Source organism: Protopterus annectens, chromosome 5.part0, assembly GCF_019279795.1.
Source record: "Protopterus annectens isolate FY-2018-M chromosome 5.part0, PAN1.0, whole genome shotgun sequence".
NCBI classification, from domain to species: domain Eukaryota; kingdom Metazoa; phylum Chordata; order Ceratodontiformes; family Protopteridae; genus Protopterus; species Protopterus annectens.
In genome coordinates, this window is record NC_056735.1 from 111,518,962 (window position 1) to 111,531,844 (window position 12,883).

The 12,883-nt window shown below is 42.7% G+C and overlaps 1 protein-coding gene across 2 annotated transcripts in view; it reads left to right on the top strand.

Moving 5' to 3' along the window:
* Nucleotides 1–12,883, top strand: part of ARL13B (ADP ribosylation factor like GTPase 13B) — a 1,170,737-nt gene that overhangs the window by 1,079,465 nt on the left and 78,389 nt on the right. The window contains exon 10 of one of the 2 annotated variants that reach the window (XM_044072156.1): nucleotides 12,202–12,270. The exons of the other annotated variant lie outside the window; for it this stretch is intronic. Within the exon in view, the coding sequence (XP_043928091.1) occupies nucleotides 12,202–12,270 (69 nt within the window). The remainder of the gene's footprint in view (nucleotides 1–12,201; nucleotides 12,271–12,883) is intronic. 2 annotated transcript variants of the gene reach the window in all.

Here is a 12,883-nt window from a genome sequence, read left to right on the forward strand (position 1 = left end):
CCAGCTGCAGGAGGTTCCTGCATTTTCGGGCTGGCACTTTTCATTATCAGTTCTCTGCATTGCCCTTTGGATATCTACTGCGCCCAGGGTGTTCACAAAAGTCCTGGCTCCGGTGATAGCCTTCTTAAGACTAAGGGGAATACAAATGTATCCTTATTTGGACGATTGCCTGATTCTTGCTCAAGACAAAGTCAAGTTACTTCACCATCTTCAGTATGTTATTACAGTGTTAAGGTGCCTAGGGTATTCTGTGAACGAAACAAAGTCCAGTCTAGTACCCTCTCAGGACATGTGCTTTCTGGGTGTGAGACTGAACACAGCCTCTCAGATGGCGTTCTTGACCCCGGACAAACAAAGAAATCTTGCCCTTTACTTCCAGCAATTATCTGTACGGTCCAGGCTGACTGCAAGGACAGTCCTTCAGGCCTTGGGGTTCATGTCATCTTGTATTCTGGTGCTTCCCAATGCCAAACTGCATATGAGGAAGCTACAATGGTATCTCAAAAGCGTATGGACTCAACACTGCCACGATTTGGACACTGTCATTCAGTTAATACCTTGCATCCAAAGGGAATTCTTGTGGTGGGCTCAGGAATGTCACCTAAACAAGGGACTCTCTGTGATCCTACCAGAGGCGAGTCAGATCTTAACGACAGATGCCTCAGACATGGCTTGGGGAGCACACTTCAATGGGAAATGGGTTCAAGACACGTGGCCTCCCAGACTACAACATTTGCATATCAACATGAAGGAGATGTTAGCAGTCCAATTTGCCCTGATGGCCTTCAAGGATCTACTTCAACCAGGACAGGTGTTGATTCAAACAGACAACACAACAGTCATGTGGTACATCAAAAAGCAAGGGGGAACCCATTCGTACCCTCTTTGCAGACAAGCTATGATTTTGTGGGAGACTGCTCTCAGTTTGCACCTCACTCTTCAGGCAAGGTTTCTGCCGGGAGCACAGAACTCCTTAGCAGATGTTTTGAGCAGACAGATGGTGGAGCCCCACGAGTGGAAATTGGATACTCATGTATTTCAACATTGACGGTGGCTTGGGGAACTCCAGACATAGATCTGTTCACTTCTCCACTAAATTTCCAATTGCCAAAGTTTTGCACAAAGCTGTTTCACCCAAAAGCTTGGAAAGTGGATGCTCTATCATTCAGTTGGAACAACCTTCGCGTCTATGCCTTTCCTCCTCTGCCTCTTCTTCCCAAGGTGCTCTTGAAGGTCAGACAGGACAAGCCTTGCATGATTCTAATAGCTCCAGATTGGCCACGTCAGCACTGGTATCCTCTGCTGAGGAGTACGGGAGCCTCCTTGGCCTTTGCCATCAGTTCCACACCTTTTGTCCCAGGCAAGCAATCATTTCCGCAATGTCAGGATACAGTCCCTGCATCTGACAGCTTGGCATATTCTGTTTTAGACCCTGGGGGGGTCGCAGCTTCCTCAACAAGTTTTGAATGTCATTTTGGAGGCCAGACGGCCTAGTACCAGGAAAGTTTATGCTGATAAATGGAGGAGATTTTTTCTTTGGAGCAAAACAAAGAGTTTTGATGTCTCTGTGCCTAATTTGAGTGTTTCACTTCAGTATCTTACAGAATTATTAGACAAGGGTTTGTCTTTCTCCTCTGTAAAAGTTCATGCTGCAGCCATTTCTGCTCACTATGACTGTGACCCTCCTTTATTCTCTCACCCTTTATTTAAGCAATTTCTTAGAGGGGCAAAAAACATAAGACCCCCACGTAGAGCTCCTACTCCTTCCTGGGATCTCAATTTTGTGTTGGAAAAGCTCACTTTACCTCCTTTTGAACCTGCAGCTACTACGGAGTTGAAGTTTTTATCTTGGAAGACTGCTTTTTTGTTGGCCATTACGTCTGCTAGAAGGGTATCTGAATTACAGGCTCTAATGGCAGTTGAACCCTTCTTGATATTTCATAAGGATAGGGTCTCCCTGCGTACTAACCCTACTTTTATGCCTAAGGTTGTTTCTAATGTGGCATTAAACCAATCTATTCATTTGCCTACATTTTATGCTGATCCCCAAAATAAAGGGGAAAAAAATTTGCACTCTTTGGATATTCACAGGCAGTTGTGTTTATTATTTGAGCAGAACCAAAGGGTTCAGGCAGTCTCAACAGTTGTTTATTTCTTTTGCTTTGGGTTCTCAGGGGAAACCTGTTTCAAAACAAACTATTTCTAAGTGGATTGGCCATTGTATTGCTTTTTGTTATTCTCATCATGGTAAGGAGGTTCCGTCTGGAATCAGACCTCATTCCACTAGGGCGACTGCCACTTCTACTGCTTTTTTAAGGGGAGTAGCTACTAAGAATATTTTGGAGGCAGCTACTTGGAGTTCAGTGCACACTTTTTCTAAACATTACCATCTCCCTCTTTATTCCAAGTCTAGGGCTGGGTTTGCCACTGCAGTTTTACAGGGCATGTTAGCAGCTCCCAATGCTTTATGATTTTGCCAACCTCCCTTTACCTTTGCTTTGGGATTCTACCCACAGGTTATGACTGCAGCAATGTGAGATGAAGAACATAGTACAGTTTTGTACCTACCATAAATGTAGATGTTCGAAGATCCACATTGCTGCAGTCAATTACCCTCCCTCCTTCCCCTCTGTAGTTTGGGGTGGTGGTGTGGTTTGTGTTGTAAATATTGTTTCTACATGGGTGATTGGGTGTTTTTCCATTTTTGGCTATGGCCTTTCTTTTTAGGGTCTTCTGACATCTGGGGCAAGAAAGACTGAGGATATGGCGTCGGTCATGCGCTTTAGTACCACGGCGTACTGACGTCAGATCTGAGCGACCATGACCGATGCCAGCCTAACACTTTGGTATTCGGGCCGACCGAGGACAGCGGACTACCCACAGGTTATGACTGCAGCAATGTGGATCTTCGAACATCTACATTTATGGTAGGTACAAAACTGTACTTTTTCCTTATTGCTGGTTAGCACACGAATACATACTTGCAGATATCAGTCTCTGTCTTTTTATCCTACACTTTGTCTGTACAGGATTGCTGTCTTTATTCTTCACATGTAGATTTCTACAGACTTCTCTTTGAAAACCTCTCTAGACATAGAAGAAAGAAATCTGTTTTTCTTCATCAATAGTGACCCTGATTTATTCCAAAAGGCAGCTGTTGCTTACCAGTTGTCACAGTTTTTTGTTTCCTTGATTTGTGAAAAAAAAAAAAAAAATTAATGGGATCCCTCGAAGTCTTAGAAAACCCAGTCTGCACCTGTAGTGGCTCAAAGACAAACCAAGCAGAAACTTGGCAGTGTGGAGGGTGTGAAGTTCAGTCCTTGAAATATGTTATGCACCTAGTTCACTGATAAAAATTGGACTTTAAAATACATACTACAAAATAATAAAACAGGTAGTCCACTATTAAGTTAAAAATGGAATATCCTTTATTGAAACATTGTTTATTGAAACTTTAAAGAAAAGAAAACTCTTCCAGGGACCCCACTGGCTTCTCCGGGATCACTTGTGTCACCACAGTGGAGGCAGCGAGGCACTTGTCTCACTGCTGCAGTTTGGTGATCTGAACCAGACTCCTTTTCGATCTCCGAGGACAATGGAGGCCATCACCTGTCCCTTTGGAACGATACTCACGGTCTCTCAGGACTGATTGACTCATGTTCAACTGCTGTTCACATGGAGCCCTTCTCCACTTTTACTTTCAAAGCTCTCATTTGAATATTTGCTACTACCATCAAGATCTGCACCCATGGCAGTTCCACCCAGGCCCTCGCCCTGCCATCACAGCGGTTGGCTCCCAGCACCGACGATGGCTGGGTATGAGTCTGACGCTCCAGCGCAATCCATGTTCAAGACTAGTTGGTTCAGCAGAATTATTTCAAGAGAGAATATTCTATTTTTAACTCAACTGTGAACTATGTACTATTTTATTATTTTGTAGTACGTGTTTTAAAGTTCGATTTTTATTAGTGAACTAGGTGCATAACATATTTTAAGGAGTGAACTTCACACTGTGAAGTTTCTGCTTGGTTTGTTTCTCTCCTTAGTTTGCATACCTGTTTTGTATTTCTCTGGAACTCTGCAGTTCCCTTCCCTGACGTATCCTTTTGTGAATGCAGCAGAAATGGTACCAGAACTTTTAGTGTTTTTACCAAGTTTAGTAGTAACTCTGCCACCAAACATATCAGAAACAGACACTGTAGGGAGGAGCATCCAAGATTGTCAGCCCTGCGCAAAGCATGTGGAAAAAATATTCCCAAAGCACAGCTGGTCATCTTCAAAACACATTGAGAACTTGGGGCATCCAGCCTTGTCACTTCTCAGGAAATCATCAAAAATCGAATGTCAGCATCAAACAAGCATAAATATTTTTATATGGTAAATGTTATTTTATGTTACTTTACTGTTACTCATCTTGAACTGGGTGATGGCTGTTCAGCCGTCCAACATAGTTAACAAATTGCAGTAAATAAAATGTAACAGTGTAGCAGTAGAGCTCAGTATGCTGTATGTGCATAACACAACAGGCACAGAAAGTCGCAGCTTGCTGACACTGTCCGTGGATTGTGCATCCTGATTTGTTTCTACGGCACTTGCAGCATTTAAAATCTGTCCATTCAACTTCAGCGCACATTCTTTCTCCCCAGCAAGTTACGGCCAACTCCTTTTGTGACCCGACAGACAGTCGTTAGTTGAGAGTGTACAAGGTAAAAGGGGAAATGGAAGTAGGTGGCCAGCATTAATTCCATATCACTCATGCATTCAGTAACATTTATCGATGGTTTGGAGTCACAGTCCACCCACTGCATGTCTTTGGAATGTATGATGAAACAAGAGCGCCCAGAGAAAACCACACAAACACGGGGAGAACATGCAGACTCCATTCTAACATTTAAATTAAGTTTCAATATATTTTTAATTTGGGAGGACCCCCCCCCCCAAAAAAAAAGCGTAATTTTTAGATCACATTTACTTTGAGGTAGGTGCCGCTCCAAGCACTGTACCACGACTACAGCCAAGCTGAGCATAAGTAGAGAACAGTGCACGCTCAAGTCCATGCTCACACTTGTGCACTTGAAAAGTGTGCACAGTTGGTGTGTTCTGCAGATAAGGAATTTGCAGAAAGTTGTCCCTCTACAAGATGACGTTTACAGCAATTTAAGTAATTTAAGAGCTATTGCATAACTTGGTTTCTGTACCTCCATTCACATAAATATGATAATATTTCAAGTCAATGTATCTGGCTGAACCATGCATTAGGCTATTTGAAGAACCAGTGTATCGAGTGTGTACACATGTGTAATTTGTTGTCTTAATGTCACTTCTGAATACAAAAAAAAAGGTAAAATAGTGGGCTTGGAGTTCTTTCCTTTGAATGTTAGAGAATATCTCTTTTTCACTGTTTCGGGTTTGGTCCTCGCATTGGTCTCTTTCCTGCTCTAGGAAGTGTCCCCATTCTGTAATTTTGTTAAGTCTCATTAATACTTATTGTGGTAGTTGAGAGGTTAAGGGGATGGGTGGTGGTGGTGTAGGTGTGTATGATTATTCATATATAAACACACACATTTACATATTTTATAAGAGATAAATGATTAATGACGAGTTAAACAGATTTATGTTTTGAAACTATGTATTTTAGTACTGTGGAAAAGTTTAAATGACTTGTTATAAAAAAGATTCAAGATATACATACTAAAAGGCTGTTTTCCCATCATTTTGCTGTATTAATTTTCTTCCTGTTAAACTTCTTGTCAAAAGTTTTTATTTTAGAGGACAATTTTTCTAGTGGCTACAAATTGCTTTAAGTCTTTGTTCCTTTTTCATTTTGAAGGAACATTTCTATTCACTGTCAGTATGTAGATAACTTCAGCTTTATTTACATAGACCTGTGATCATTTTACAAAAAAGTTACAAGCAGTGCTGACTAAGTGACTGGTTAATTGTAATTCTCTGTTATGAGGATTGTATCGGTCAGTGTCCAAGTCTGCTGAACAGTCATGATCTTCCAACCAGCTTCCTTTGGGAGTGTGTTTTTGGTTGTTTGTGGAATATTAGTATAGTCATCTGTCCGTACCTTCACCAGACATCAGCCTAGATCTAGTTTCCAGGCACAAAGCTCCTTTTCAGAAGGTGATTTTTACAGTAAGCTTTCTCTAACAGTTTAATGCGATTAATATCCTGTGTGTGGGGTATGCACCCATGAGATCTGCTACTGGTGTGTGCTTGTGTGTACAGATGTTCTTCATTCCACATTGCTGCAGTCCTAACTATTGGGTAGTCCGCTGTCCAGTCGGCCCGAATACCAAAGTATATGGCTGACGTCGGTCAGGGCGCATTAGACTGACGTCAGTATGTCAGGGTACTAATGCGCATGACCGACGTCATATCCTCAGTCTTTTTTGCCGCATGGTCCGATGCAGAAGCAATTTTGCGAGTGCAGGTTGGCGTTCTGAAAGTTTCTGAAGTCAGAGTTTCAGACCGAATCAAAGTTGGCTAAGTACCCGTTGGGAATATTTTGTTTTTCTTGCCTCAGTATTTAACCGGATGTCAGAAAAAGTGAATAACTGTATTTCTTGTGGGAAACAGATACCTCATAGGGATTACCATACTTTGTGTATACCTTGTTTAGGGCCTGAGCACGGCGTTGTTGGATGCGCTCTTGTGCTAGATTTAACAAACGCACTATTAAGAGAAGGTTAGACTGTGCCAGGTTAGTGTTTGGGAAGCGTTGTAATTATAAAATGCCGTCGGTTGCTCCGGCCGCTTCGCTAATAAACGCAAAGATAAAGCAGCAAAGCCTAGGGTGGAGGAACCGACAGTCCCAGGCGTCGGTTCTTTGGAAGGCTCAGTGGAGCGGAGGTTTTGCCAGGTGTTTCTTTGGAGTCTCAGGGAGAGACTTTACTGTTACAGGATGTATCCACTCAAGAAGTAGGCCAGGCTGAGGGGCTTCTCAGGTGGCTGTTCTTCCCTCTCTTCCTAAGGTGGTTAGAGCCTCCCCTTCAGTTTCCAAGGCTTCTTTGAGGGGCAGGCCAAGTTTAGCTTCAGTGGGGGTTTCTCCTAGTGCTTCAGGGTCTTTGCCTAAGAAACATATGCTTAAAATGGCAGAGGATTTGATTACTATGATTAGGGGTTCTATGCCCTCCTGATAAGAGGCCTAGGGTGGAACCTGAGTTTGAGAGTTTTGAGCAATGCTCGGAGGCTTGAGTCTTGGCTGAAGACTTGCAGGAGTACCCTCCTTATTCTGATTCTGATGTGGATGATTCTACTCCTTCTGCTTCTCCTCCTGAGGATTTTTCATTTTCAGAGACTCTGCATTCCATGAGGGAGCATTTTAAATGGGAAGGTCAAGATTTCTCTGATTCCAGGAAAAGGCTTAGGGAATTCTTGTTTTACCCCAGCATAGGCCTTTAGCTATACCTCCTGTTTTGAATGTGGTGGAAGATGTGTTTGCAGAGGCTTCCCTGAATCCTGATTCTTTGCCTCCTGCCCCAGTTAAACCGGATAGGTATTATAGGGTGCCTGAAGCTCATAAGTATCTTTTAAGAGTCCTAGGGCAGACCCGGAAACTGTCTCTCAGGGGCCTAAAGGTGTGAAGGCCTCAGTTGTTAAAAATCCTGTCCCTCCTGATAAAGAGGCAAGGGCTTTGGATAGATGGGGAAAGAAAGTGTATACTTCTTCCACTTTAGCCATGAGGGCGTTGAATTGTCAGTTTCACATGTTAAAATATCAGAATTATCTTCTTTCGCAGTTGAAATCTAAGGTGGATGCTCTGGCTGAAGGTATTGAGTGTAAAGAGTTGCAGGATTTAGTTCATGTGTCTGAACAGGTGGGTAAACATTCCTTGCAGTGTGGTTTTGATGCTGTGCAGGCCTCCTCCAGGGTGGCTGCCACTGGTTCTGTTCTTCTTAGGCACGCCTGGTTGAGAGATCAGAATTTAGCTGAGCATATTAAGACAAGGATTTTGGATGCTCCTTTACAGTCTGATGTGTTGTTTGGTTCGCCTGTGGAAGCAGTTTTGAAGAAAATGGAGGACAAGGCTAAGTCTATGCAAACTGTTAAAGATTTTTTGCAGGTGCAGCCTCCGAAGTTTAGTAGAAATTGGCCTACTAAGGGATGGACTTATCCTGCTTATGATTCCCAGTCTAGGGGTAGGTCTAGACGTGGTAGGGGCAGAGCTCAGGGTTCTTTTAGGCCTAGGACAGGGAGTTCCCCTGCTCAGACTTCTGGTGAGGGCAGGGGTCAGTCCTTTCGTAAGCAGACCCAATGACCTGCCTTTTCAGCTGCCAATGCGTTCTCGCCTGGCAGCACCTTTGGGAGGAAGGCTGTCTCTTTTCAAAGAAAATTGGGATTTAATTACCCAAGACAGATGGGTTCTGGATATTATTCACCACGGTTACAGGTTTTATTTCCATACCTTGCCTCCTTTCAAAGGCATGCCAGACATTCCTCCTCTTCAAAGAACAGAGGCTCACAAGCAAATTTCTCTGTTGCTCCAAATAGGGGCCATTCAGTCAGTTCCTGTGCGGAAAGGGGCCTAGGATTTTATTCTCGCCTGTTCCTAGTACGAAGAGGGGGAACACGTGGAGACCAATTCTGGATTTATCTATCCTCAACACTTATCTGGACATTCCCAAGTTCAAAATGTTGACGTTACAACAGCTTTTACCTCTGCTGGGCAAAGATCACTGGATGGTAACTTTAGATCTCAAGGAAGCTTACCTTCATGTGCCAATAAGACTAAGTTGCAGGAAGTATCTGCGTTTCGAGCTGGAAATTCTCATTATCAGTTCTCTGCATTGCCCTTTGGCTTATCTACTGCCCAGAGTATTCACAAAGGTTCTGGCTCCAGTGATAGCTTACTTCAGGCTAAAAGGAATCCAAATCTATCCTTAGTTGGTCGACTGCCTGATTCTGGCTCAAGAAAAGGAAGATCTTCTACAGCATCTGGAATATGTCATAGCAGTGCTAAGATGCCTAGGGTATTCTGTGAACGAAATAAAGTCCAGTCTAGTACCCTCTCAAGACATGTGCTTTCTGGGTGTGAGACTGAATACAGCAGCCCAGATGGCCTTTTTAACCCCGGACAAACAAAAGAATCTTTCCAGTTACTTCCATCATCTATCTCTTCAGTCCGGGCTGACTGCAAGGACAGTCCTTCAAGCCTTAGGGTTCATGGCATCTTGTATTCTGGTGCTTCCCAATGCCAAACTGCATATGAGGAAGCTACAATGGTATCTCAAAAATCTGTGGACACAGCACTGCCAGGATTTGGACACTGTCATTCAAATAATACCTTGCATTCAAAAGGAATTTTTGTGGTGGGCTCAGGAATGTCACCTAAACAAGGGACTCTCTGTGACCCGGCCAGAGGCAAGTCAGATTCTAACGACAGATGCCTCAGACATTGCTTGGGGAGCTCATCTAAATGGAAAGTGGATACAAGACAAGTGGCCTGCCAGACTACAGCATCTACATATCAACATGAAAGAGATGTTAGCAGTTCAGTTTGCATTAATTGCTTTCAAGGAGTTACTTCTTCCAGGGCAGGTGTTGATTCTAACAGACAACACAACTGTCATGTGGTACATCAACAAACAAGGGGGAACACATTCTTACCCATTGTGCAGACAAGCAATGATTTTATGGGAGACTGCGCTCAGTCTGCAACTAACTCTTCAGGCAAGGTTTCTGCCGGGAGCACAGAACTCCTTAGCAGATGTATTAAGCAGACAAATCATGGATCCCCACGAGTGGAAACTGGATCTTCATGTATTTCAAAATTGACAGTGTCATGGGGAACTCCAGACATAGATCTGTTCGCTTCTCCACTAAACCACCAGCTGCCAAAGTTTTGCAGAAGGATTTCATCACACAGCTTGGAAAGTGGATGCTCTTTCTTTCAGTTGGAAAAATCTTCATGTGTATGCTTTTCCACCTCTGCCTCTTCTTCCAAAGGTGCTTCTAAAGGTCAGACAAGACAAGCCAAGGATGATTTTAATAGCTCCAGATTGGCCTCGGCAGCACTGGTACCCATTACTGAGGAGTCTGGTAAGGAAGCCTCCATGGCCTTTACCCTTGATTCCACACCTGTTGTCTCAGAGGGACGGTCATCTGCTCAATGTCAAGCTTCACTCTCTACATCTAACAGCCTGGCATATTCTGTTTTGAAAGACAGCAGGTCTCAGCTTTCTCAACAAGTTTTAAATGTGATTATGGAAGCCAGAAGACCTAGTACAAGGAAAGTGTACGCAGAAAAATGGAAGAGATTTTTATTTTGGAGTGCAGCAAACAATTTGGAGATTTCTGAGCCAAATTTGAGTGTGGCTCTTCAATATCTTACTGAGTTACTGGACAAAGGTTTGTCTTTCTCTTCCATTAAGATTCATGCTGCAGCAATTTCAGCTCACTATGATTGTGACCCACCATTGTTTTCGCATCCTTTGTTCAAGCAATCTCTTAGAGGGGCAAAGAATATAAGACCCCCACGTAGAGCTCCTACTCCTGCTTGGGATCTCAATTTTGTGTTGGAGAAACTTACTCTACAACCTTTTGAGCCTCGGCTACTGCTGAATTGAAATACTTGTCATGGAAGACTGCTTTTTGTTGGCCATTACTTCTGCAAGAAGGGTTTCTGAGTTGCAGGCCCTTATGGCAGTGGAGCCTTTTTTGATTTTTCATAAGGATAGGGTATCTTTACGTACTAATCCTTCCTTTATGCCTAAGGTGGTTTCTAGTGTGGCTTTAAACCAAACTATTCATTTGCCCACCTTTTATGCAGATCCCCAAAATAAAGGGGAAAAGATTTTGCACACTTTAGATGTACACAGGCTATTGCGTTATTATTTGAGCAGGACTAAGGATTTTAGGCAGTCTCAGCAGTTGTTTGTTTCTTTTGCTTTGAGTTCAAAGGGCATGCCTGTGTCAAAACAAACTATTTCTAGGTGTATTGGGTGTTGCATTACATTTTGTTATTCCCATCATGGCAAGGAGATTCCAGCTGGGATTAGGCCTCATTCCACTAGGGCTACTGCCACTTCCACAGCATTTCTAAGGGGGGTGGCAACTAAGGATATTTTGGAGGCAGCTACTTGGAGTTCAGTGCATACTTTCTCTAAGCATTATCACCTTCCTCTCTACTCTAAGTCTAGGGCTGGTTTTGCCACAGCTATTTTGCAAGGCATGTTGTCAGCTCCTGCTTCCTTATGATTTGCCAGCCTCCCTTACCTCTGCTTTGGGATTCTACCCAATAGTTAGGACTGCAGCAATGTGGAATGAAGAACATAGTACAGTTTTGTACCTACCATAAATGTAGATGTTCGAGGATCCACATTGCTGCAGTCAATTTACCCTCCCTCCTTCCCTCTGTGTTTAGGGATGGTTGTGTAGGTGAGGTTATATTCTGCTAATTTTGTATATATTGTATATATATTTTTGGTGCAGGTATTTTGGGAGTTTTGGTTTTGGCCTTATCTTTTCAGGGTCTTCTGACATCTGGGGCAAGAAAAGACTGAGGATATGACGTCGGTCATGCGCATTAGTACCCTGACGTACTGACGTCAGTCTAATGCGCCCTGACCGACGTCAGCCATATACTTTGGTATTCGGGCCGACTGGACAGCGGACTACCCAATAGTTAGGACTGCAGCAATGTGGATCCTCGAACATCTACATTTATGGTAGGTACAAAACTGTACTTTCTGTATTATGTGTAGTAGTAGTAACTTGTTACAGGCACCCTCAGAATAACTTAATGCGCTTACAGGATGCTGAATGAAGAAGCACATCTTCAAGACCTCCTCTTGCAAAAGATGAAGTGTTCCTCCCAGCTTTTACCAAATTAATAGACTGGACTGCATCCTCTTTGCATATTAGTATTTAGAGAGAAGTGTTATGTTTGGAATTAATTTGGGTTCAACAGGAAGAGATTATAATAAATGTTCCTTAGTAAACAAGTTAGAGCATGATGAAGGGGCTTTCTTTTTATGTCATAAAAGTACCCCGTAACGACATTGGTGTGTAGCAGTCCCAATCAGATTACCGCTAAAGGGCTATGTTTGCTTTTCTACAAGTAGGTGGCGTTAGGCCATAATGATGCAGTGTACTGTAGAGTCGGTCTCAAAGTAGCAGTATTTTGGTGATTAAGTGTATAATTTTCTTCCCTTGTTTAAAATGTGTTTCTGTATATGTTTTGTCTTCATTTAGTCGGATGGGGAACCCCCAGAGTTTCTAGGCTGCCAAGACTTGAGCCTCTTGGTGATACACATCTAAATGGTAACTTGTTTCTGTTTCTCTGCATGTCTGCATTTCACTTGTTTTTAACTGCTTGGAATGTCTGATGCAAAGTAGTTAGTAATGCATGCAGATTTTATTATTGTGTAGCATTTCCATCTTTATCAAGGCTTTTTTTTTGGGGGGGGGTGTAAGGAGAGGATGGAGGCCTTTTGTTTTCTTTTTAGATATTTAATTTGTTTAACAGAAATAAATCTTCCGTTATAGAAATGGGCCACTAATTTCTCAAGAGTGCTGCCAGCACCAAGAGATAAGAAAACTTGTGACATTAGTTACTTTTGTAAAGTTGAAGGTGTGGATTTAAAGTCACAAATTAGTGTTGTATACTTATTATATTGGCATGCTGTTAAATTACCAATAGCATACAGCCTTTGGACATATGATTGTGCCAGGCAGTGTACTGTTTAGTATTTATAAAGGTTGATTTTCACGACTCTGAGGTATTGTGTCTTTTCACCTACGTACTGAACATTTATAGTGGTAGGGTAAAAGGTGCATGCAACTTAGTAGAGAGTAGAATTACATTGCATGGTAAGGATTCAGAAATGTCCTGAGTACTTCACACCTTACTCAGTGTGGCAGACATGTTATGTAT